The sequence below is a fragment of the Poromitra crassiceps genome, assembly GCF_964638095.1.
Source record: "Poromitra crassiceps genome assembly, chromosome: 28".
NCBI classification, from domain to species: Eukaryota; Metazoa; Chordata; class Actinopteri; order Beryciformes; family Melamphaidae; genus Poromitra; species Poromitra crassiceps.
The window spans coordinates 5,877,375-5,902,691 of NC_139651.1; the positions used below are offsets into that span (position 1 = coordinate 5,877,375).

The 25,317-nt window shown below is 45.2% G+C and overlaps 1 protein-coding gene across 1 annotated transcript in view; it reads left to right on the forward strand.

Annotated features, from left to right (window-relative positions):
- Window positions 1-6,356, forward strand: part of lrrk1 (leucine-rich repeat kinase 1) — an 87,778-nt gene extending 81,422 nt beyond the window's left edge. Inside the window, exon 37 of the mRNA XM_083662224.1 lies at window positions 6,067-6,356. Coding sequence (XP_083518350.1) covers window positions 6,067-6,244 — 178 coding nt within the window. The 3' untranslated portion in view covers window positions 6,245-6,356. The remainder of the gene's footprint in view (window positions 1-6,066) is intronic.
- The last annotated feature ends 18,961 nt before the right edge of the window (window positions 6,357-25,317 follow it).

Consider the following 25,317-nt stretch of genomic DNA (forward strand, 5'->3'; position numbering starts at 1 on the left):
CTGTCTGTACGGTCACTCCTTCACTTCAAGTGACAAATCGAAACTTAGAGTACAAGCTCCCCTTGCACGGTTTCTGCAGGTCCTTAAGTTTTTTTTAAGTCATCCATGACATTCAAAATGTTCAAGTTGAAGTTATCAGAAGTACATCAACTGTATGTTGTATAGCTTCTGTTAAAAACACAACTCAAAAAACAAAGATTAGGGCAGACTGGGTGGGCGAACTAGGGGAGGCCATGGAAGAGGACATTTGGAACCGTGCTCTACAAAGAGTAAACAACAGTAACTGTTGTGCAACACTAAGCATAATACAATTCAAAGTTCGACGCTCATTTTTCCAAAGCAAAACTGTAACAAAATTTGGAAATTAGTATATCCTAATTCAGATGCGAGCTGTGAAAGGTGTCACCCCTGCCAACTTAAAGGCCCTTACACATCAAGAGCGATGCGAATATACGGCACGAAATTGCGATGCGAGTTTTGACCCACCTGTCAGTCAAAAAAATAAACGCTGCAATAACGCTCGGCGAAACTCCGCCGTTGGTATGCACGGTTGCATGAACTGATATAGGTTCGGAACATATTATTGACGTGCGAATTAATCGCACGGAAAAAACGCTCCCGATGTGTAAGGACCTTAACCCATATGTTTTGGTCGTGCCCTTCTCCGGCAACTTGGAACTTATATTTTTCTCCAACACTGGTCTATGATCTTTAAAACGCTATCAGAGGCACAGCTTCCTCTGCAAAACCCCAAGCTTGAAACCTGCAGAAAACCTGCCTCGGCTTGAGTCTTTGTTGGATTCTAGGCCTACACACACCTGTGATTTTGCTTTTCCAGCCAGTATAATAGACACAGATTGAGTGTGTGCCATTTCAATCAAACTAATCGGAAATCAGAATTCGGATTCGGATGAGTTTGAGGCATCGATTCAAGAGGCTGTGAGTAGACTTCAGCGCTGATGTTTAGCAGATATCCTGGTCTTCAGAGGGGAGCATTACTAAGCAACCTTTGATCCTCGAGTGTTAATAACTAGTCAACGTTGACGTGGTGGAGCGGGCGGGCGCCCCTCGCTCGCTCGCTGACCAGTCAGTGAGATGAAATGTCAGCGAAAATGAAGTGAACACAGGCTGAGGGCAGCGCTCCAACAGAGATGGTTTCTGCTGCGCTCCGGCCGCCAAATTGAACCACAACCAAATCTAAAAGCAATTACAGTACAGCAACCTCCTGGAGCCGTGGAGCTTCCATTATGGCCGAGGGCTGAATGTCAGGGGAGTCTCTTTCCACCGCAGCACCGGCGCCATGTTGGATCTGTGACAGCGGTGTGGAATAGCCAGCGTCCCGGACTTTCTTTACTTCTTTCCAGGGTTTCTTTCCACGGGTCCTTAAAAGCTCTCAAAACGTCTACATTCAAGGCCTGTGAAAAGTACTGTATCAACTCAATCCCCGCAGGAGTTTCAAAGTTAAAGTTGCCAGCCACCCGCCAGGGTTTCTGATCATTTTCACTAATCTTCCAAGAACCGCAGAATATTTTCTTCTATGACTATGTAAACACTGAATATCTGAAAAGAAAGAAGCTTTAGTTGTCGACGCCTGAATGTAAGTAGTGTTCACCGAAAACGTCCGTCTGTCACCGAAAAGCTGAGAAAAAATGCATTTCTGTAAATGGAAAGTCATGTTCACACAGTTCCTGAACCAAATCACATACTGGATACTGGCCGGTGTTACACTAAACTATGCACCCCCATATGATTTGGTTTCCCTTTCCGCCCCCAAACATGCCTCTGGTCACAACTTTTAACGTACCACCGACCGAGGGAGAGATTCATCTGAGTGACTTTGTGTCCGTTTACCAGCGTCTGGTGAAAAAAGTCCTTCAGCTTTGAGTGCCTGTCACGAGTCCGCATCACTCGCTCAAAGCTAAGCGGTACCAGCGCTTTGAGCAGCAGGCTGGAGCTATTTTATGCTTTTCTCTGCTTCCTGGTTTTGGTGGACAATAACCGTTGCTTCTGTGTAACTCTGGAAGTGCAGTAGCATGTCACAAGGTGAGTAAGAGCGCCATCTATCACATGACGCCGGTGAAAACACAGATGGCAGGGAAAGAGTTAACAGATTTTAGAGGTCCTATTGTCATTAGTCTCAACGCCAGAGCCATGAGAGTTCTTACGCTGATACACTACGTTACTGCATGCTGCAGATCTCTCTCTGGGTCTGGGACACTTTCCCTCAGCCGGCTGGTTATGGGAGGGAACCGTTCACTTGGCCAGTCATATGCCAGTGATGGATTCAGTCCTCCCCAATCAGTAACGACTTGGCGATCAGACGACACGGGAGGCGCAGCCCATTTTTTTAACCGCTCTCTCATCGGTGCTATGACCTGTCACTCATTCAATTTCAACCCGCCTTCAAAAACCAGCAGTGGCTGTGAAGTGGCACAGACTCATTTACGTAGTATGCGGAGCGCAGTGATTCAACGTAATATTTGAGTCTGGGGAGAGACTATATTGTCGTCATCTAATGACAGGGTTTTTTGTTTTTTTTACATCAAGTTTCATTTTGCTACTATAAACTATCAAATCAGATAGTTGTATTTACAGACTCTGAAGCAAAGTAAAACAAATTAAATAAAGCAAATGCCCTGAATTTTGTAGTTTCACCAAATATGTGAACGGGACCAGCAGTAGTGCTCGTTTGACTTGCTAATGTAAATTGGACCCACATGCACAGTGAATTGGACCCACATTGTATTAATCCACACTCGGAGATTAATACACTATGCAAAATGTCAATGTGTTGTTTTTTCCATCGCATTTGCTGTAATAAGTTGGACTTTTTATGTCCACATTTTTCACTCAGAATAAGCCGTTTCTTTCTTTCCTTTGTTGTTGTTATTAAACGGGGTCTCGAATTAACGTCCACGTAGCATTAAAAGCTCTTAAAAAGTCTTCAATTTGGCTGACACCTGCAGATAAGCCCCATTTCCAGCTACGCTCGCAGCCAACCAACAGCGGGGGGAGAAAAGCAGGCAAAGAGCTAGATATTAAATTTGCTGATGCAGCTTCAATAAAGCTGAGCGCGATCCTTCATCAAGTGCTTAGGGTGGTTCACTGGCCTCTGTAATTATTCCTCCTAAACGAGCCGGCAGCTGGTCCTCCGCAGAAAAGGCTCCTGTGTGAGCGCTGCACACGGGGGCTTGGCCTTTTAGCAGCAGGCAATAAAGGGCCACCCAAAGCAGGGTCCTTAATAAGCAGTTATTACACGGTGCACCTGTAACACAGGCGACACTTGGGGAGGTCACGGTCTCGGGGTCAAGGGAGGGGCCCCCGTAGGGTTTCTCCCATACGACATGACTGCTCCTTTGTTTCTCTCATAAACTGTCATATCTTTGAATATCGTGACGCCTGCCTGCCTCTGAGCTGACCCAATTATTTGATTACGTTTCACATTTAATGTTTTAAAGGATAAGTTCACCCAAAAATGAAAATTCAGTCATTATCTGCTCGCCCCTCATGCCGATGGGAGGACGGCCGACGTTTTTTTTAGTCCACAAAACAGTCCTGGAGTTTTGCAGCAAAACACCGTTGGAGAATTCTCCTAGATACTGTAATTGAAGTGGATGTGACCAACTTTCAAAAAAGCCTCCATTCCGCTCACCTGGTGTAATCCAAGTCTCCACAAGCCCTGAGGTGCCAAGTTGACTTGAATAGATGCCATTGACACCCTGCTTTTAGCTGAAATCTTCGCTGTGGCCATGTGGGCCACGAATGCCAGGTGCTGTTACTGTAGCCCGCTACCGTGACGATTTCAGCCAAAAACAAGGTGTAAATAAATGATGTATTTTCAAGTCAACTTGGCATCTCAGGGCTTATGGAGACTTGTATTATGCCAGGTGAGCAGTATAGAAGCATTTTATGTTTTCTGTGTGGTGGTGTTGTTTTCCCCCCCGTTTGAAAGTTGGTCACTTAAATGTTTTTAGGAGATTTCTGCAACTGTGTTTTGCTGCGAAACTCGAAATGTTTTGTGGACTAAAAAAACATCACCCATCCTCAGGGCTGTATTACTGAACGGGCATACCGGGCACTCGCCAGGGGCCCGAGAGCTCAGAGGGCCCATGAGCTAGAGTCTCTTCGCAGGCCGCCGCAGGCGGCCTGCGAAGAGACTCTAACTGATGGGGCCCCTGAGCTCACTTTGCAGCTGAGACTCTAGCTTATGGGCCCCTGAGCTCACTTTGCAGCTGAGACTCTAGCTTATGGGCCCCTGAGCTCACTTTGCAGCTGAGACTCTAGCTTATGGGCCCCTGAGCTCACTTTGCAGCTGAGACTCTAGCTTATGGGCCCCTGAGCTCACTTCGCAGCTGAGACTCTAGCTTATGGGCCCCCTGAGCTCACTTCGCAGCTGAGACTCTAGCTTATGGGCCCCTGAGCTCACTTTGCAGCTGAGACTCTAGCTTATGGGCCCCTGAGCTCACTTTGCAGCTGAGACTCTAGCTTATGGGCCCCCTGAGCTCACTTCGCAGCTGAGACTCTAGCTTATGGGCCCCTGAGCTCACTTCGCAGGCGGCCTGTGAAGAGACTCTAGCTCAGGGGTGCCCAAATTCTTTCCCATGAAGGGCCAAAACTCAATCTGGGTGGAGGACCGAGGGCCAAAAATAAACGTTGTGGAATTACATTAAAATGTATTGTGTTTTATAGAAAATTAACATTCTAAATCTAAAATAACATTTCAATATAATAATCTACTTTTTATACTTTTTAATTGTAATAATTTGCAATTGGTTATATATATTTAAAAAAAAACATCTGCATTTGTGGGGAGCTTAAACATTTAATCAGTAAACACCCAGTTAAAAACAGTTGTATTTTCCACCTTTGTAATCAAGAGAGAAATTTGACTTAATTCACAACTTGAAAAATCCTCAACGTACTTTGAAAATCAGCTTTATTGTTCATCTTTTGTAAACAATTTGCCATGACAATTTGCAGGGATGCAATCTCAGGAGTGAACACAGTATATCTGCAGCCACATTCAGACACTGTTTCACAAAGTCACCAGATGAAAAAGCTGTCCACCCTTTGCAATCAGTGCAGATATCTGATAACTTGCCCGAGTTGCATTCTGGATAAAAAAAAATCGGGGGGCAAAAAAAAAAAAAAATTTTTTTTTTTTTTTTTTTTTTTTTTGCGCTGTGAGGGGGGGCCCGTGAGGGGGGCATGCCCAGGGGCCCGTGAAGTCATAATCAGTCTATGCCCATCCTTCCACGAGGGGCCGAGTAGATACAGTAAGTGACTGAATTTACATTTTTGGGTGAACTTTTCCTTTCGCCCCCCCAGAGTTACGAGTTAACGCGTGGCGCACGTCGACCGACTCGATGTCTTTCGGCCGACTTCACAGAGCCACGGCCTCGACCTATTCATGTCCTCACGACGCGATATATCACGGCGCACGAGCTTAGCGGCGTGAGCGCATAATGATACACCCCAGTTAAAGATGAAACAACAATAGACGCAGCTAATACCGGGTTGTAACCATATGATGCATGGTTGTCTGAGCTCCGGCAGCAAGGTCAGCAGAAGCGCTCCCTTCCTCCCCGAACGCGTTGTCACGGCCCTCGTAAATAACCGTTAGGGAGGTTTTAAGCGATCGCTTTTGGCCACATTCCTTAACATTGTTTGACAGTTTTGCCGTCCGGGAGAAAAAAGGGGGTCTGGAGGCGGGTGTTTCGGGGAGGGGCCGCAGGAGGTGGGTGAGGGTGAAGCTAATCCCCTCAACCAGTTCTTGGGAGGAAGTTGAGCAGTAATTTCCTTGTTAACAGTGCATTTAGTGTCCTCACGGCTTTCCAGGGAACTACTTCCTAGAACTGCCCTCGAGCTTCTAGGAAGAGTCCACATGCTAATTGCAGCGCATGGAGATGTGCCCACCTTGTTGGGCTCTCTCTCTCTCTCTCTCTCTCTCTCTCTCCGCACTGCATCCTTCTCTTATCGATCACACTCTCTCTCTCTCTCTCTCTCTTCTCCCCCTTCGTCCCTCATGTCTCTCTCTCTCTCTCTCTCTCTCTCTCTTTCTCGCAGGGTCCTGGAAGAGGCAGCGCTAGTGGCAAAGGACACTGTTGTGTGCGGCTTTCGCAAGGAAAACACGGAGTGGTGCCTGTGTGTCTGGAGGGGCTGGGGCTGCCGCGAGCTGGAAGTCTTCTACCAGTCGTACGAGGAGCTGGGCCGCGCCGAAACCAGCGTGAGGAAAAGAAGGTAGCTGTTGTGCTGCCCTGCGACCCGGCCCCGGAGCCCGCGCAGAATCACATCTCTGTACGGAGACTGGGCCAGAGGGGGGCAGAATCACATCTCTGTATGGAGACTGGGCCAGAGGGGGGCAGAATCACATCTCTGTACGGAGACTGGTCCGAGGGGGAATAGACGGCGACAAGACCCCCAGTGTTCGGAGCAGGGGGCCGCACGCCGAGCGCTGACATCAGCACAACGTAAGGGGGGGCGGGTGTACAAGGCTCAGGATCTGCTGGGTAGTGTTGACACTGCACCACAATTCTGACTTTTAACGTCTAAAAGTAGGGATGCACGATATTGGATTTTTTTTTTTACCGATATCCCATCTTCTGACATTATTATGCTGACATGGACTCTTATCATGATGGCCCACTGGTAGATGCAGACATCAATACAACGCTTTTCAAAATGTACACATCGACTGGGCAAAATCTACTTAGGTTATGTCAAACATGCCATATTTAGATTTATGTCACTTTGTTCTTTCAAATAAAACTGTAAGGCCATGTTCACACTACAGGCAAATCCGATTTGCTGCTAAAGTCATTAATCATGATTATCTTGATTGGCTTCCCAAATCTGATTTGGGAGTGTGTCCGCACTGCCACGAATCTGATTTGGGCAAGTGTTCAAGTCGGATCTGTGTGTCCAGACCTACGTGGTTTGGGACAAGTGACACAAATCAGACTTGGAGCGTCCAGACTCATAAAACTAATCTGGATAGACTCATTAATAGGTCATTAAAGTTCACAAATCAGATTTGGCCTCCTAGTCTGAACATGGCCTTAGATTCCTCCTACAGGCTTGGATGATGCAAGACAAAAGTCAAGCATTCCAATTCAATTCAAGCTTTTAGTCAGGCAATTCATTCATTTAATTAATTAAACGGTCATTTTATCGGCCTGTCATATCGGCAGAAACGTTCAATTCGGCCTGATGTCGAAATTTCATTATGGGCCGATACTGATGATGAGGTGCCGATCTAAAAGACCAATTCTTCCACGGCAAACAAGAGAACTCTTGACATGCTTTGCTAAGTTACTGTCCCTCTTGGTCGGCGCTGTAAGCTAAGCAGTTTAGTTGGACTGGGATTCTAACAGATCGCACAAATGCGCCCTCTGGAGGCGACGTCGAAACGGACTTCCAGCTTGCCTGAGCACATTTTAGAGAACGTATCGACTTTTTTTTACAAAATTCAATGTTACTTTCAGTCTTTTGCAACTGGATTGATATTAGTCCGGGTATCGTGACAACGCTGCTGCTGGGAAACTCTTAGGCCACGTTCACACTACAGGCAAATCCAATTTGCTGCTAAAGTCATTAATAATCATTATCCTGATTGGTTTCCCAAATCTGATTTGGGAGTCGGATCTGTGTGTGTCCAGACCTCCATAATGTGGTTTGGGACAAGTGACACAAATCAGACTTGGAGCGTCCAGACTCATAAAAACCAATCTGGATAGAATCATTAATAGGTCATTCAAGTTCACAAATCAGATTTGGCCTCCTAGTCTGAACATGGCCTTAAAAGGCGGTGGCGCCCGTGTGGCCAGAAGGCAACACCCGTCTGTGGACGGCCCGACAGACTCCTACAGAACAGAACAGAACAGAACAGAATCTTCCTCTCACAGTAGTAATGTAGCCAGACAGACGAGCTCTGTCTCATAGTGGCATGCCAGCCCTGTCACACGGGGTTTTACCACAGTGGCCTGCGAGCAGCAAAGCCCAGATCAGAGTTCTGTGCCACATCACGCAGTAGATGAGCGTTGTTTCTCAGAGTTCTGTGCCACATCACGCAGTAGATGAGCATTTCTCGGCCATGTTGGATGGAGACCTAAAAGCTGCGGTGCCCGTCTCTCGCTGCGGAAACGATTAACTTTTCCTTAAGTACAAGCCGAAGCCTTGGTCTCACAGTGGCTCCATCTCCACAGTGATCCTTCACTCACAAGCGTCCTCCCTCCTCCAGCACGTCACCACCGTCTGTTACATGTACACGTTTGCTCGTGTCGCCTCGTGTGGACAAGCTTGCCCCGCCCCTCTTGCCCCGCCCCTCTTCCACTTCATTGCCTTTGTTTACATCTCATGCTAAACAATCCATCCTGTCCCAACATGCTAACATCTGTCTTCTTCTCCTCGTTCCCTCAGCCGACCTCGTCCCTTTTTCTCTCTCTTTCTCAGATGCACTCAGTGGGTTTTTTTTTCAGCTTCACTATGGTGCTCTTAAAGGGACAGCTCACCCGTAAAATCCAAAATACATATTTTTCCTCTCACCCGTTAGTGCTATTTATCCATCTATATCGTTTTGCGTTAGTTGCCTGAGTTTTGGAGATATCGGCAGTAGAGATGGCTACCAAAAAAAATACATTTGAAAAACTCAACAGTAGTGTCTCTTTCCAGAAATCATGACCCGGTTACTCAAGATAACGCGCAGACTTTGTTGTGAGCAGTTTCATGTAGAAACTATTTTCTTTTGTAGGAACTAGCTAGCAGCTAGCGGGTGTAGTATTGTGGTCCCTTTGTTGGACCACAATAAAGATTCGGATTTCTCCTAATTTTAAATGTATTTCAATTTACGATTTAAGCAATTTTTCATCATAAGCTGCAACAACTCTGCCTCCAGTCATTGTCCGAGAAATAAAAATTATTATTCTTCTGATGATGTGACATGACGATGTGACAACTGTGTTGTTGGGGGTCCTTTTGAAAACGATAGACTTATAAAAACAGAGGAAAATAGCAAAGTTTTACATGTTTTATTTCTCTTGGTTTTGCTGATACTGAGGGAACTTTCCCATGCAATGAATTTTCTGATCTTTCAAAAATGTTCTCATACTTTAGAGCCCATAACACAAACCATCTCTCTTTGAGTTTTATCTCACCTGAAGATTTTCTGCCACGGAGGTCCTGTCACAGCTCTTTCAAAGAGCATAATGGTGTTTATTTAACTATGTATAAACTTGGGTAACACCTTCAGTTACAGTTTTTTGTAGGTTTTGGGATCAACTTAACCCTAGATATAGGAGGTGTTTGTTAATTTGATTGTAATAGGAGGGTTCGCTTGTGTAGTCTTTGGATGGGATGAATTCTTTCAGACTGTTGGATCAGGACGCCACATTGTTGAGAGTTGCAGATCTCTTCTCTCCACGTGATTTTAAATATTTAAATTTCATCCGCCAAGCCAAACGGTTTCGCTCACTTACCGAATTTGGCACTTTTATAGTAGTGGCAGGCAAGTGACGTACTGTATATTGTCAATATCCGCCTTTTTAGTCTATGAGAGGTCAATAATTTATTATAATGTATTAATGAGTGCATATTGCATGTGTACATAGACATTATTGTGTGTATATAATCACTGTACAATATGCTGAATAAAGTTCTTATGATACTATGAAGGTCTGTGTGTAACTAAATGCTGAAAATGGTCTGAATCACAGTCACTGGGATGGAAAAGGGAAATAATGAGACAAGATGGCAACTTTAGAATAAATGCAGGGTAGCTTTTCAAAGTAAGAGCGGTTGGTGAGAGTGAGTCACGCTGCACCAATATGTCCTCATACATTCATAATGGTCAAAGAAACCAATTAATTACTTTTTACTTAAGTTGCGCCAAAGAGTCATTCAGTTTACAAGAGAGTAATCTGGCTTTATTTTATTTTGTCATTTTGCTTTACCAAAGAAATCGACTTTAAAATCTGTCCTTTCTGCCTTTGAGAATGGCATGGACATTTTTTTTACATCTAGGCTACACGAGTACAACTTCAGTCTTCAGCAGTAGTAACAATATTGTACTTGAGTGCAATATTTTGGAACTTTCTCACACACGCACACACTTGCCGAGAGAACGGCCTCCTCATCTCCACTGATAAGAGAAGAGGGAGGCTGATAGATGGGTGAAGGCAGCTCATGACAAGGTCACACGCTTGGTATGTGGAAAATGGGAGACTCCTCCTTCCCTCTGCTACATGATTCCAAAGCCCATTGTTTGATTTGGCATTTTGCGCTGATCTCATTTGCGTGGAAACGCGCAGATTTTGCTCAACGGATCCCTCCGCTTTTTAACTGCTTGTAATGTGTTTGACCCTAAATGACCCAGAGAGGTGAGAAGAAAAGAAGCTACAGATGGTGATTTTCTTGGAAGGAGCAGCGAAGCCTCTCTCCTGTAAACAAGATGACGGTCTGTGCCAAGAGTTTACTCAGCAGGCCAACATGGTGGCACTGCAAATACCATGAATGATGTTCTTGTCATTTAAAAAGACTCGGCCTTCTGTTCCACTGATATGAATGAGGCGAGCTCGCAGGGCTGCTCTCGACTGGTTTCACCTCCTCTGCTCTGCCCATCCTGCCCACAGACGAGCTGACAGGCAGCCACTAAAGCTCCCTGATACTCATTTAGCTGCAGCTCGTGTTTGGAATGCAGTTTGTTAACCGGTCGCCCCCGCTGGCTTCGCTCATTCAGACGGCGTTCGGACACGTCCAAATCCCATTTTAAGCCTGTCACACAGATTCAATGGGTGGTGTTTTCGGTTCCTCCTCGGCGGAGTCAAACAGAAGAGGGCAGTAGTGAGGAGACTTGATGGCTAATCTGCTGTCAGTGGTTTGAAAGGGTTTTCTTACTAGAAGTGAAAGTTCATAATGTGTGAAGATGTTTCATCGCCCTTTGACTTATTCAAAGTCCCATATTAATTCATTTTCCTGATCTTGTCTAAACATATACTATTCATATACTACTCAGGAGGATAAGAATAATGTTCATTTTGTTTTTCAAAGAAGTGTAGTGTGTAGTTAAAGGGTATTTGCTGATTGCATTTTTTGTTTTGAGCAGTTTAGTCAGGGAGACAATCAGGACTAAGTGCAGTTTGAAAGAACTGGAAAATGCCTTAAAAAATGGATGGATTTTTGAAGATGCAATCATTTTGAATTTAATCACTGAAACAAAATCTAATTTTCTTTTTTACAAAATTAATTTTTCAATCAGAAATAAGGCTGCATTTCATGAGTCTCATTCATAATAACTAGTTTGACAAGGTTGTTGGCAATGCTCACTCTCCCATGCCGAAGCTCTGAAGCTCAGCTCTCACTGTGTTTGTCTGACATCTGGCCAATAGAAACAGGAAACTGACACGATAATTAATGAAGTGGTACTTCCACTTCCTCCTTGCACATTGCGCTCCTACAGCTGAGCAGTTTATGTCGAGAATCCCTCTCTACCATACTGCTAAATGCCGCTGCAGACATACACTGTACTACTGTATCGCCAGATGCGGAGTTGGAGGCCGAGAGCAGAGATGCTCACAAGTCATTTTTCACAAGTGTGACAAGTCAAGTCTTTGAGCAAGAGGCCAAGTCAAGTCTTTGAGGGGCAAGTCCAAGTCTCTTATGGATGAATGTATATCATCTGCTGGATGTCATCTATCATCTGCTGGATTCCATCTGGTCTGCTTCCATCCAGTGGCGGCGTATCGTGATGATATGACAATTGCCCAGGTAATTTTAATATATGATAATATGATAATTGGATTACTAAATGTGACTTTGCTTACATGCTTGCATCACTCGTTTATTAGCATACATACAGTATCAACCAACATTATTAGTAGACATGTTCTTAATGATAATGCACCAAAAAAAATGTTCATGAGTCAAGTCACTGTGTGTACGACTTAAGTGCAACCTGAGTCTAAGTCACAAGTCCCCATCTCTGTGTGAGAGGGGTGGATTGTTCTCTTGTGCCGGCTGTCTACTCTAGATGAGACCATGCAGTGGAAATGCGCCATTGGAGGGCCACACTGAGGAAAGTGTGTAAGAAGACCCTGGATGGGGGGGGGGGGGAAACTATGTGAAACTTTAATTAGCTACCTCTTTAATTAATTCACCTCTGTGGTGAAATAGGGCTGCAGCAGCAAAATAATACAGGAGGAGTAACAGAAAATTAATAAGAATAGGTACATGGGGGATATTAAAAAGATGTACTTGAAACATTGGACTTGTTGGTCGCATTTTGTGAATATGTATATGACCATGAAAAAAGGAATGGAAAATGTTTGATATGAAAATACACCAAATGTAAATAACTTGTGAAGGTCTTTTAATAGAGGGTATGCACCATATATATATATAAAGGCCTTTATATATATCTATGGTATGCACACCTACTGGAACACGCCCCCTCAATCGGGAATGAGTGTCAAAATGAGTGTCAAGTTCCTCCCTGAGCAGCAGGTGTCAGTTATCTAGGCTGATTAGTGCATTCAAGCTCAGTCTTGCTGTGACTCAGTGGGCGTGACCCCACAGTGACTTCTGCCTCTGTGACATCACATGCATACCCTCTAAGATACATGCTTGCTTCCTACAAACGTTTATTTTGTTGGCGCTGTTTTGTTGTTTTGTATCATTATGGTACTTTTATTTTGAAACTTAGAGCGGACGTAGTGATGCTGCATCTACGCTACTTGACGTGAGGAGGTGTGCGCATCGGCCGGATGTAGATTGACACGGACAAGCTAAAAAGATGGTCGCAAAACATATTGCTCTTCAACCTACGGGCTTCTATTAAAAATAAGCACCTAGCTAGAATTGGGAACAAGGTATTGTGTGTTTTAATGTTTCAATGAAGCAGTGATGCCTGTTTTGTTTAATTTAACTGAAAGCTATTGTTATTGTGACAGACATGCTAACGTAATTAGCCTCTCTGATGTTGCCCTTTGAGTGGATGGCTGTGGCTTCATGCTAATGCTAGCTAGCTTGTATTGTTAATGGTATACAGTTACGGTTTTGTTTGTTTGTAAGAGCTCATTTTTATTTCTTCTATCCTGTAGTTCTTACGGTGTTTCATGGAGAAGGAAGGAAAGGACATTTGTGTTAAAAAAATAAGGAAAAGGCTGAACATAAATAAAAGGTTTCTTGAACATCAGTACGCCTCACCATTGTCTGGCTGGGGTTCACTACACCAAAAAATGAAGTAGCCTACATGCAGTACCAAATACATGACAAATTCTAGATTCAAGATAATGGACAATATAGACAAATGAGAGAGATGATGGGATTGTGAAAATGACAAATAATGTTGATTTTCCAGCATACAAAATGTGCATTGTATTCACATAGCAGGTCTACAGAGGGCATTGAGAAAGGCTCTACTACATGTAGATGAGCAAATGTACCTGAATGTTGTAGAAAGAATTAACCGGATCAAATATTTTCAATTTACACAATTTATTATGTAGCCTAATAATGAATTCCTTATGTAATCTCAGGCATAGATTTTACATGAGATCTTAATGTCAAAATAAAAGTGTTTGATGTGTGTTGTCATTTCTTGATTTTGTTTTATTGATTTATTTTCCAAAAGGTGCTACATGAATAAAGCTTGGTGGATCACTACTGTAGCTGTTGACTTTATCATCACACAGTCCAGCAGTGTAAGGGACCATACAGAGACGGTGACCGCAGACAACAGTCACTGCAGCACAGAAACAAGCCAGGCAGCACACTGTGGGCTTTGATGTCCCCGCTCTGCTGACAGGTGAGAGAGACTGGAGAGATGAAAGGCTAAATGCAGCCAGACAGACCAGACAGACCCAGAGAAGACCAGACAGGCAGACCCCAGAGAAGACCAAACAGGCAGACCCCAGAGAAGACCAGACAGGCAGACCCCAGAGAAGACCAGACAGACAGACTCCAGAGAAGACCAGACAGACAGACCCAGAGAAGACCAGACAGACAGACCCAGAGAAGACCAGACAAACTCAGAGAAGACCAGACAGACAGACCCAGAGAAGACCTGACGGTGTGACGTGAGTGATGTCTTAGCCTTCTTTTCTAGGGTCCATGGTTACAGCTCCCGGCATTCGCGTACGCACTGCAAGAGGTTTTAACCACCTTGAAAATAGTCCAATGTTGTCGTTTTCCTTGTGAGGACGGGCCAAATCAAACCTATATATTACGTTGACCCAATGTGATTTGGGCCCACATCAAACAAATCTATATTATGTTGATCTGATATGAATCGTTTCCTGGATGCATAAACTACCACCAGAACAATGAAGGGGGTGCACAGACAATAGGTGGAAAACTCATTGAACAAGGTGTCTACAGAAGCAAGCTAAACCATAAGTCGGCTTCTAACCGCCGTTAAGATATTTGTACTATCTGTATTAATATCAGTGTTGGGGGTAACTCATTACAAAAGTAACATATTACATGTAATATAATACTTTTAGCAGTAACTCAGTAATATAACTTACTTATAGGATTTCAGTAATATTATACCAGTTACAAATTGAGTTACATTTTATTAAATCAAAGCACAAATTTAAAAAGATGCAATCATTTCCTAATCAAACTGTGTTTTTACGCAAATAACCACTATAGATGACAATAACAAAGGAAAATAATATACTGTTTTGGTAAAAGTAATGCAAAAGTAGTGTAATAAGTAACGAGTTACTCTACACAGAAAGTAATATTGTAAAGTAACTTATTACTTTCAAATGAAAGTAACTAGTAAAAATGTAATATATTACATTTTGAAAGTAACTTGCCCAACACTGATTAATATAGATGCCTGGCTTAAACGATCAAAATGTGACATCACATAGTTGATGTAATCAAACAAACTGCATCATATCAGATGTGTATAAAACATCTGGGTGGCTGTTTTTTGAACAAAAGTGCCAATATCGGCCCCATATCAGTCTGCCTGATATCAGTCAGACACCATACAAAAAAACATAACCGAAATCTGTTTGTCATTAAATCTCTCAATTTAATTTAGTGTGCAGCATGTTGCAACAAACGGTCCCAAGTGGCAATCAGAGGGAGGCAAAGCAGTGAACAAGATGGATCAGAGAGGATGAAGGGAGTTGGGTTGTTGGTGGTTGGTTTGGAGGGGAGGGGGGGGGGGGGGGGATTATGAAATAAACAACACTTTACCCCCCTCCCCCCCATCTCCCCACAGGCCGCCCGGCCAGGACAATCGCCCTGTTGTTCAGCTGCCTGCATGCTGCTCAGTGTCTCAAGGAGAGATTTGGCTTACTCAGGAGCAAAGCCTACCCACTGCACTGAGCGCGTGCACCGCTCACTCTGTGTGTGTGTGTGTGTGGGGGGGGCGGGGAGGGGCCCCAGGAACAACAGATTCTGTTCTGAGTTTGAGGGTAGCGGAGAAGATGGGTGTAATTGTATTAACTGCTCGGCTCCCCAGTTCACATTTTAATAGGTTTTAAATGTGTTTTTGGAGATCTCTGTATGGAGGGAATAGTGTCGCTTGAAACAAGTGTTAGCGCTGATCTGCTCCAGCAGCACTGAGTGAAAGTGATGCAGAATGGAATTTAAATCTCCTATCAAGTTGATCTCCTCTCCTGCCTTTCTGTCCCGTTACCTGATACATCTCTCACACACCGAGGGCCAAACAGGCTTATATTCCCGGGTTGATTTTGGGTTTGAAAGGGTTAACTCTGCATTGGCGGTTGATTTCAGTGTGAATGGCACCACCACCCGCGTTGTTAACAACCACAGGACTGCGGGACAAACCGATCTCATTGGTTTACGAATGGGGGGCGCACAGCATTGAGGACGGTGCTGCTCTCCCCAGCTGGACCTGTGAACAGAGGATTCAACTGTAAGAACACGTTCCCGACTCCCTGCTGTCCTCAGTTTGGACAGCTCATTACAGGGCTTCTCAAAGTCTGGAGCGAACTGCAACAAATCAATCTGGACCGGACCGTTGAACATGCATTTTGTGTGCGCAAGGCCGCATTGCAGAGGGAACGTTAGCCATCCTTGGTTTGAACTTTGCGTGTGTGTTTGTGTACGACGTGCTGCGCACGCGTCGACTCAAAATGCCACTATTTTCCTAAGGTAAGGGGTGCAGATTCACAGGGCTCACTGCTAGCTCAATCAAACGGCCGTGGCTAACAGTGAAGGCTTTTGGGCCAGGAAGTACAGTTAGCTCTGGCTTGTATCGGCCTCTGCGTTGAACCGCGGTGTCTCTCGGTGTCGAGTCGCGGCAGCACCTTGGCTCCCCGCCGGCTACGTCTCTTAAGCCGCTGGGCTCTCCTCCTGTGTCGGGCTGGTCCCCAACGTGCAGAGGGACCGTGGAGATGGTCCACAGACAAACGGCTACAAACATCCACTGGGGTTCGGTTCAATGTCAAAACAGTCGTCATCGGCAGTTCATGGTTTTGGTCAGCAACACCTCCTCAGTCCAACATTCAATCTTGATGCCGCATGATCCAAGTTTGTCCGCTTCACAAACATCTCACCATGCGCTCACATGGAGCTTCTCCTTGGCTTCTCATTGTCTCATTGCTTCACCAAACATCCCGCACTTCCCACTTAAAAGGGGAAATGACGTCTCGCTCGCTCGTTAAGAGCCGCCCTCTAGCCAGGTCGGCCAATTAGCCCAAATGCGTGGACATTCTCAGTCCATTCACAAATTGGCTGCTCTGATTGACAGTCATTCTAACCAATGGCCACTCATGAATGATGTGACCACAAATGTACAGCTTGCGTGACAGTTAAACTAACCAATGAGAGCACAGAAATGCTCCTGACGGATCCGACCATCACACATAATGGGTCAAGTAAGTAACCCTGGTCATTGGTATGATTTATGAAAGTGGTATGACTAGTGTCCTCTAGAGAGAGTGGCGTCAGCGGAGGACCAAAATGCGAGACTCATTAGCCAATGAACAGCCAGGAATGGGTCTCGTGCTACTTTTGCATGCTAAAATAAAGCTGATAATGTACAATTTGATTCAAGGGGGAAAAAAACCCTTTCAGAGTACAACACAAACTGTCTATTTTGCTGCAACTCGAAAGTGCTGCTTTTTTTACTCAAGAGTTCCAGGACCTTACTTCCTGGAAAAAAACTGGTCCATTGGAGTGAATGGAGATGTCGGAACTCTTCTATTATACGGCTCTGGGTATGACTGTGACATGTCATCTCCTAGGAACTATTGAAGGTAAATTCATTCATTCAAAGCGTTTTGTTCCTGCTTGGCTCATTCATATCAGGCCACCTGCGTCTGCAGGCTGTCCACCACCACGTGCTTTGCTGCCATGTCATCCCCACCTTCTTCTCCACATCAATCTCAGGATCACCTTGTTCCTCAGACGGGCCGGCGCTGCTCGTGTCGGAGGGCCCATGTGGCTCCCAGATGGCGGGAGGAACGGGGCAGAGCTGCGGCGCCGCTGGAGCCCCGACAGCGGGGATTGGGAAATATTTAATGTCGACGTAAGCGGTCGCTTCTGCGCCCCGTGTACCCGGGGGAGGACGGGGGGGGGGGGGCATGTTTCAACAGATTGGTTTCTAGAAAGGCCGACCTCCGTGGCCCGCGATAGCCTCAAACACACCCAGGAAGCCTCGCAAATTGTTTTCAGGCCGGGGCTCCAGCAGCCATTACACCCTAATGAAAACATTGTGCGAGCGAGCAGGCAGAGCGGCACCGGGGACATTGGGCCGTGTGTTCCATCATCTCCTCAGAGTGGATCGGCTCCAACAGAGTTGGGGTCTGAACAGAGAAACACTCTGTTCCTTTATCGATATCCGTTTGTTTTTGTTTTTTTGTGTTATCTGTGTTGCAACGCTCCATAATAACGGGGCTGTGTCTGTGTGACACAACTGGCCATTAGGCAGAATGTGTGACAGATGTGTGGGTTGGCTGAGGCTGCATTCAGGTCACACGGGAAAGACGAGGGCATACGAGCTTCCTGCTTGGAAATGGCATTTATCTCAGGTTTGAAGAACTATACTGAGAAGCTCCTGGAATACCTATAGTCAAGTGTAGGGAATGATATTCATTCATTTCTCTACTCAATTCTTGCCATGGGTTGCATTGGGGCAGAGGGCAGGGGAAAACACACCATGGACAGGTCGCTAGTCCATCGCAGCATTCGAGACATGAATTGAATGATTGTCGAGGTCGGAATTACAGGTGAGAAATTCGGGAGTCATTTCAGAGTTCCGGTTTGTCCAAGTTGATGTAACCAAACATGCGGCCTCCATAGTAATGGATTGTAAAAGTGTTTGTTGACCTAATTTGACGTGCAATTATGCAATATGTCTTTATATTTCGCTCTGATTATAGCAACTAGAAATGCATTTCTAGGGTGGAGTCTCTGGAGACGATGTGCCACGGGCGCACTTTATTTTCACATTTTTTTGGGGGGGGGTGTGACCAAATTCATGCAGAAATTCGGCACTGCACTCTGTCGTGTCGGGTCATCACCAGCAGCGTACCCCCCCCCCCCCAAGTTTGAAGTCGATCGGACGAACGGTTCTCAACATACGTGAAAGCATGTTCTGATTGGTCGAATTGCGAGGTTGGCACCAGTAAGCACAGTGTTGGGAAGCAGCAAACATAACAGCATCGTGTTTGGCTCAGACTCACCACAGTTACTGGTTCCACAGCGAGGACTCATCAGACCGAGATGGTCAGGAGATGTCTCTTTGACGCAAACACACGCCTGAATAAACGCCCCGACTCTCCATAGATAATATAAAATAATTACCGCTTGATGAAATCTCCTCATTGGGAATTTCTCATGTTGTGGCCGCGTGTGACTCAAAGCATACCAAGTGGTTCATACTGGCTGGATATGATGTGGTAGGCACCGGAGAAGGGAGTTTGCATCATCTGGCTCCTATCAATGTGATTAGCGATGCAGTCAGGCAGAGGCTCCGTCTACTTCCAGGTCCACACTGTGTTCTGCCTTCTCAGGAGAGCTCCACCAGCAAAACAAAACAAGCAAATATGAACATGTCCCAGAGCGATGTAGTTCCACCCTTGGGTCAGTCCCATTCATTGTCAATGCCGCTCCGTGGCCCCCTAGTGGCACAGAGTCAGCATTACAATGTGACTTAACGAACGGACAGAGTGATCCATCCCCGCTTTGGTGGGTGGTGGGACAAAAACAAGTTTCTCCTGAATGGTATGTGAGGGATTTCAATCTCATGTTCTCCGTGGTTCATTGATGACACGCAAGCAAAGGACTGACTGCCTTTAATCTGCACTTGTGATTTGCTCTGTTGGGCCGTTCAGTGAATTACAATATCAGACATGTACTGTACACTACTGGATAGCTGTAACATTTTGTAAAAAAACAAATACAATTTTCAGGTACTCAATCTGCAACTGCTACATTTGATTGAAGTGCAGTTGCCCACTGCAATATGTTCTGTTAATTTGTACAATTGTACAAATTAAATTCATTAAATAATAATGATTATGGCAATGAATTGATTTGCAATGTTTTGGAAGCAGGCCAAATTTGTTTGGAATGATTTCAAGGCGCTCGGTGACTTCCTTGGCATATAACCAGTGTAGCGACACAGTCGTGTTGTATCTGCACTGAGGCACTATGGTCCTTTGTCTGTCACATTCCTCACCGTGGTCACAGTCGGTCCTGAAATAACATTTGGTTAAAGTAAGAATAGGCTCAGCAACGAGGGACAAGGTTACTTTGAGGAGTTACAGAGTCGCTGTGGTCGTTCAGCAAAACAAAGTTCACACGGTTGGTCTTTCTAACAATACTGAACACATGCCGGATGTCCTAAACTGGCCTGTCAATTTGATGTGTGTGTGTGTGTGTGTGTGTGTGATCTACCAAAATTTGGTGCCCCCTTTTAATGGGTGCCGCCTAGAGAGGCAAAGTGAACGTCACTTCCTGCTTCAGCACTGTACCAGAGGTTTTCTGCAAGGAGAGAGGCACAGGATGCACCTTGACTCTGGACCATCATCTTTAATGACACTATAAGCGCAAAACAGACACACACACACAGACAGACAGACAGACAGACAGACGCACGCACACAATGATAAAATAACTGAATATATCAGAATGGACAGTGTTGGCGGCCCCCACAGGTACTATAAAGGAAACATGTTTACTGTGTGTGCACAGAGCATCCCTGTGTGTGTGTGTGCACAGAGCATCCCTGTGTGTGTGTGTGTGCACAGAGCATCCCTGTGTGTGTGTGTGTGCACAGAGCATCCCTGTGTGTGTGTGTGCACAGAGCATCCCTGTGTGTGTGTGTGTGCACAGAGCATCCCTGTGTGTGTGTGTGTGTGTGTGTGTGTGCACAGAGCATCCCTGTGTGTGTGTGTGTGTGTGTGTGTGTGTGTGTGTGTGTGTACAGAGCATCCCTGTGTGTGTGAGAGTGAAGCTCCACCCTCTCACACAGAGCATCAGCATGTAGGCTACAAAACACATGTACGCTCACCACATTGTGGATGGAGGCTTTGGTGGGTCTCAGACTCAGACATGACTACATGTGATTCATTTGATTGGGATAACCTGTGTGTGTGTGTGTGTGTTTGCACATGTGCGTACACGAGTGTATATAGTCTTGTTAGCTCCTCCTCCTCGCCTCCTCCCTCCTCTTCATAGTTGTCATTCTCTGATTCCCCGACAAGCAGAGCCGTTCCTTTCTTGGTGGCGTCTGCTGCAGGTCGTCACTGCCACAGCGCGCAGCAGCAGCACTGCAGGACAAACACACGTACACACAAGCATGACATTAGAAATGAGACACATACAGTACACACGTGTGTGTGTGTGTGTGTGTGTGTGTGTGTGTGTGTGGCCTGGGAACTGGACCAATCTGCCGGCTAGCTCATGTTTCAAATGCACTGCATTGTGAATTGGTGTGGCGATGCCAGGCTATTGTGTGTGCATGGGTGTGTCATTATCTTGAATGTTCATGAAAATATAGTCTGGACTCAACTTCTGTGATTTGTTTGTCTGTATGTCTGTGTCTGTCTGTCTGTTTGTCTGTCTGTCTGTCTCTGTCTGTCTGTCTGTGTCTGTCTGTCTGTCTGTCTGTCAGCAAGATATCTCAAAAAGTTCTGCCGGTTTGATCATAGGCAACCTTAGAAGTGATTACATTTCTAGACCCACTGGCCAACAGGGGGCGTGGTAATGGGCGTGCTCAATCACAAAAAGGTGCCCAACACCACGAAACTTTGCAGAAATGTTGGCCATGGGCCAAGGACGAACTGATTCACTTTCCATGCCCACTGGCCAAAAGGAGGAGTGGCAATGGGGGTAGCCAACCACAAAAAAGGCACCTAAGTTCCAACCGGACATGCCATGGTAGGAGGTATGCACCCTACCAAGTGCCCTCTAAGTTTGTTTTTAAATTGGGTCCGGCCACAATATAATTTCCCGGGGTCTATTAGGGTTCGGGTCCGTCATTTTGGGCCCGTGAAGAAGACCTCTACTCTGAATGGATATGATTTCTGTCAGCCTGAAAAGGGTGGATATAATAATAATAAAAATGTAAGAGTTGAGTAAATAGTAGGTGGCTTCCCCGGCTTTACTGCCTATAAATGTGGGCCACTAGTGAAAGTCTCAAGCTGGCTTTTTCCTTCAGGAGACAGCGAGCTTCTGACCGGAGGTGAAATGTCACAGGGGCCCTGGCGTCTCCATGTGTGTTCCTTTGCATAAAAAGCCAAGGCATGTCTATGAGGCACTTCAGTGTGTCTGTGTGTGATGATGCAGACATAACATCTCCACAGATCTGACTGTATAGAGAGGCAAAGTGACCGCCTACTTCCTGCTTCGGGGTCAGCTCGCCATTCCGAAGTGTCGGCATTCCGATCATTGACTTCTATGCTTTCGGAGAGGCGGCCCTTTTTATCTCCAAAAAATGTTTCGCCGAGAGGTTAGGTTCTGGGGGAGGTTAGGCTTAGGCGTGGGGGGTGGGAGAGGTTAGGTTTAGGGTTAGGGTCTGGGGGAGGGTTCTTTCGCAATGGCGAGACAGGTCTCAATTTTGTCGGAATGCTGGTATTTCGGAGTGCCGACATTTCGGAATGCCGAGGTGTCCCCTCCTGCTTCAGCACTGTACCAGAGATTTTCATCCGCCATTTATTTTCCCATAGACATTTCGTAAAATGCTTATAAAAAATAGTTGTACTTGGTCAAACCAAACGGTTCAGCTATATTTAGAATCGGGAGAGAGCGTAGAACATTTCACTCGGACCAAAACTTAAAAAAACGACATCGAAAACATATTTTCTTTAAATCCGCAATTGTGTTACGTTTTTGGTCAGAGTGAAATGTCATGTGGTCTCTCCTGTGTCTCAATATAGCCGAACCGTTTGGTTTGACCGAGTAAAACTATTTTTATAAGCATTTTACGAAATGTCTATGGGAAAATAAATGGCGGATGAAAATCTCTGGTACAGAGCTGAAGCAGGAAGTAGGCGGTCACTTTGCCTCTCTATAGAGCAGGTTTAGATGGATATAGTGCTTCTCCAATATCGGCTCAAATGAATCACACCCAGATGTGAGGTCATGCGTTCGGTCGGGCTCTGGTCCTTTCAAAGTGTTTCCGGTGTGTCAACAACCCCTTCACTTTCTCCCCTCAGAAACCGGATTTAAACTCAGAACTTAAATAAATGTTTCACATGTGGCACTAATCCTCTTCCGTACTTTTAAATGTGTGTGGTGTTAGAAAAGAATGGGGGGGGGGGGGGATTTCAGACGACCCCCATTTGAATTGCAGCGACCCTATGTTTGGGAACCACTGCCCCAGGCCATGACATACCGATGTGGAGCCGGGGGGAGGGGCTGCACTGCACACACACCAGCTCCTGAAAGTGATGCCCACGCAAATTGAGCTCGAGCAGGAGCCTGGCCGTCCACACCAGACGTGCTGTTTTGCTCCGCTCGAATTTGCGCCGGCTTAATTCGCTCGCGCAAAAAAATAGACCACATGCCGAAACTACCGAAACAAGTCGTTTGGAGTCACAGCCGCCAATTCATTCATGTATTAGATGCGTCTGTCATCACCTTCCAAAGCATGCTGGGATACCTGGCAACATGACAGCGAGGAGGAGCCAAATTCAAAATTTCAAACGGAAAGCAAGTCAGCCAATCAGGCTGCAGCACCAAGCGATCAGCGGGGGGGCGGCGCGACTGCGACTTGAAATGACTTGTCATTGTGGTGGACAGTGGTGGATGAAGTACCTGAAAGTCACACTTGAGTCAAAGTACAGATATCTTAGCAGAAAATGACTTTGGCAGAAGGTAAAGTCACCTAGGCTCTTAGAATATTAGTAATTACTTGAGTAAAAGTCACTCAAAATTTTTCCATATTTTCCAATTTTTTCGATTTCCATAACTGCAGCCATGGCGCATCATCTCCAGAGTCTCCAACCTAGGAATTGAGCGCGCAAGATTCCTAGTTCTTATAATGAAGTTGTTGACCTCCTGGTTTGGGTTTCATTGGAGAGTATTGGTTTACCATGGTCTAAATTCTGCTTCTTTTCCACCCGGACATGGATCATATTCTGGAGGAGACACTGAATCATTGTAATTTTTTTTAAAGGAAAATAGTCCCAATTTAAAAAGGTATCGAATATCAGCACTAACGACTTTAGGAGCTTATTGGTCAGACTGTGGCCCTGTGCTCTCTCCCTCCCCCGCTGGCCGGGGTTGTCTTTACGGCCCCAGAGCAGACACAAAAGCACAATATTGACTCTTATGCCGGCATCTGCAGCCGAGGCCCTGTTTTACTGGCCCAGTAGGAGCTTCCTGACAGCCAAAGCTTTGGCGGTACGACCAGGCAGGCTTATGGCAAGCCATCGGAACATGTCATAGCGAGACTGGATATGTATTGCAGATATTACCGTAATACTTCCTAGTAAAAAAAAAAAAAAAACATTTCAGATATCCACAAATTACATTGATTCTTCCTGTCCACATTGTCATTTTAGATAACCACCCACATCATTATTGTCACTTTTGCCGTCCATGTGTTTGGGGTTTGTCATTATGGATATCTACAATACAGTTTCAGATATCTGAATTGTACATACTGTAATGAGAACACATGAATGGCAAAAGTGACATTGTCTTAGGAAGGTGGTTTTGGGTATCTGAAATGACAATTGTGGATAGGAAGAATGAAGATATTGTTAACTGTTGTTTTGACTACTCAGAATGACATTACAGATATCTTGGGATGAAAATTCGGCCACAATGTAATTAATGATTAGTCAAAATGAAATTCTGCATAGCCAAAACGTGGCTATTAAATGTTGAAAGGGCTTGCTGCCTGTCCTGGTAATGCTTTCCCCAAACAAAGCGGACACAAGCGGGATGACGTTTTCTGACTGCTTCTCTTGTCTTTTAGTGAGTCTGAGCCTGTGGCAGGAGAGAGATGGTCCTTGAGATGGTCGACTGGCACAGAAAACATTCAGTCCTCGGCTTTCATCAGTGTACGAACAGGTAACTTACCTCCTAATAATCAGCCATGTGGCCCAAACTTACTTACTAACGATGTCTCTTTCCAGAAATCATGACCCCGTTACTCCAGATAATCCACAGACCTTGTTATGAGCAGTTTCATGGAGTAACTATTTTCTTTTGACTGAACTACACCCGCTAGCTGCTAGCTAGTTCCTACATGAGACTGCAAAAGAAAATAGTTCCGACATAAAACTGCTCACAACAAAGTCTGTGCATTATTTTGAGTAACCGGGTCATGATTTCTGGAAAGAGACAATGCTGTTGAGTTTATCAAATGTATTTATTTGGTGGTTTGAGCACCACAAGCCGAGTGCCATCCAGTTCCATTGTATTGGAGAGAAGCCAGAAACTCTGCGGCCGATATCTCCAAAACTCAGGCAAATAACACAAAACGATATAGATGGATAAATAGCACTACAGGTGAGAGGGAATATATGTATTTTGGATTTTAGGGTGAGCTGTCCTTTTAAGAACACCAAACAACAATACTGTATATGAATAGAATGACTGACAGATTAATTCACAGCTCTAGCAAAATCGAAAAAAATTACCAATCAAAATAGAAAGAAATAGCAATGAAATGAGATAGGGTAAAATGCATACGGATCTTATTTTGTCTAGGAATACAGAATACCCCCAATTAATCTGTTTCTACACCACTGGCAGCCTGGAAACATCAGAGAGGAGGAGGAAAGCTGATAAAAGCCTGGAACACTGGAAAGTGAAATCCAGTTTGAACAGCGCAGGAGTCCCAGCCAGCGCCAACGCATCCGAGCACACTGATGAAAG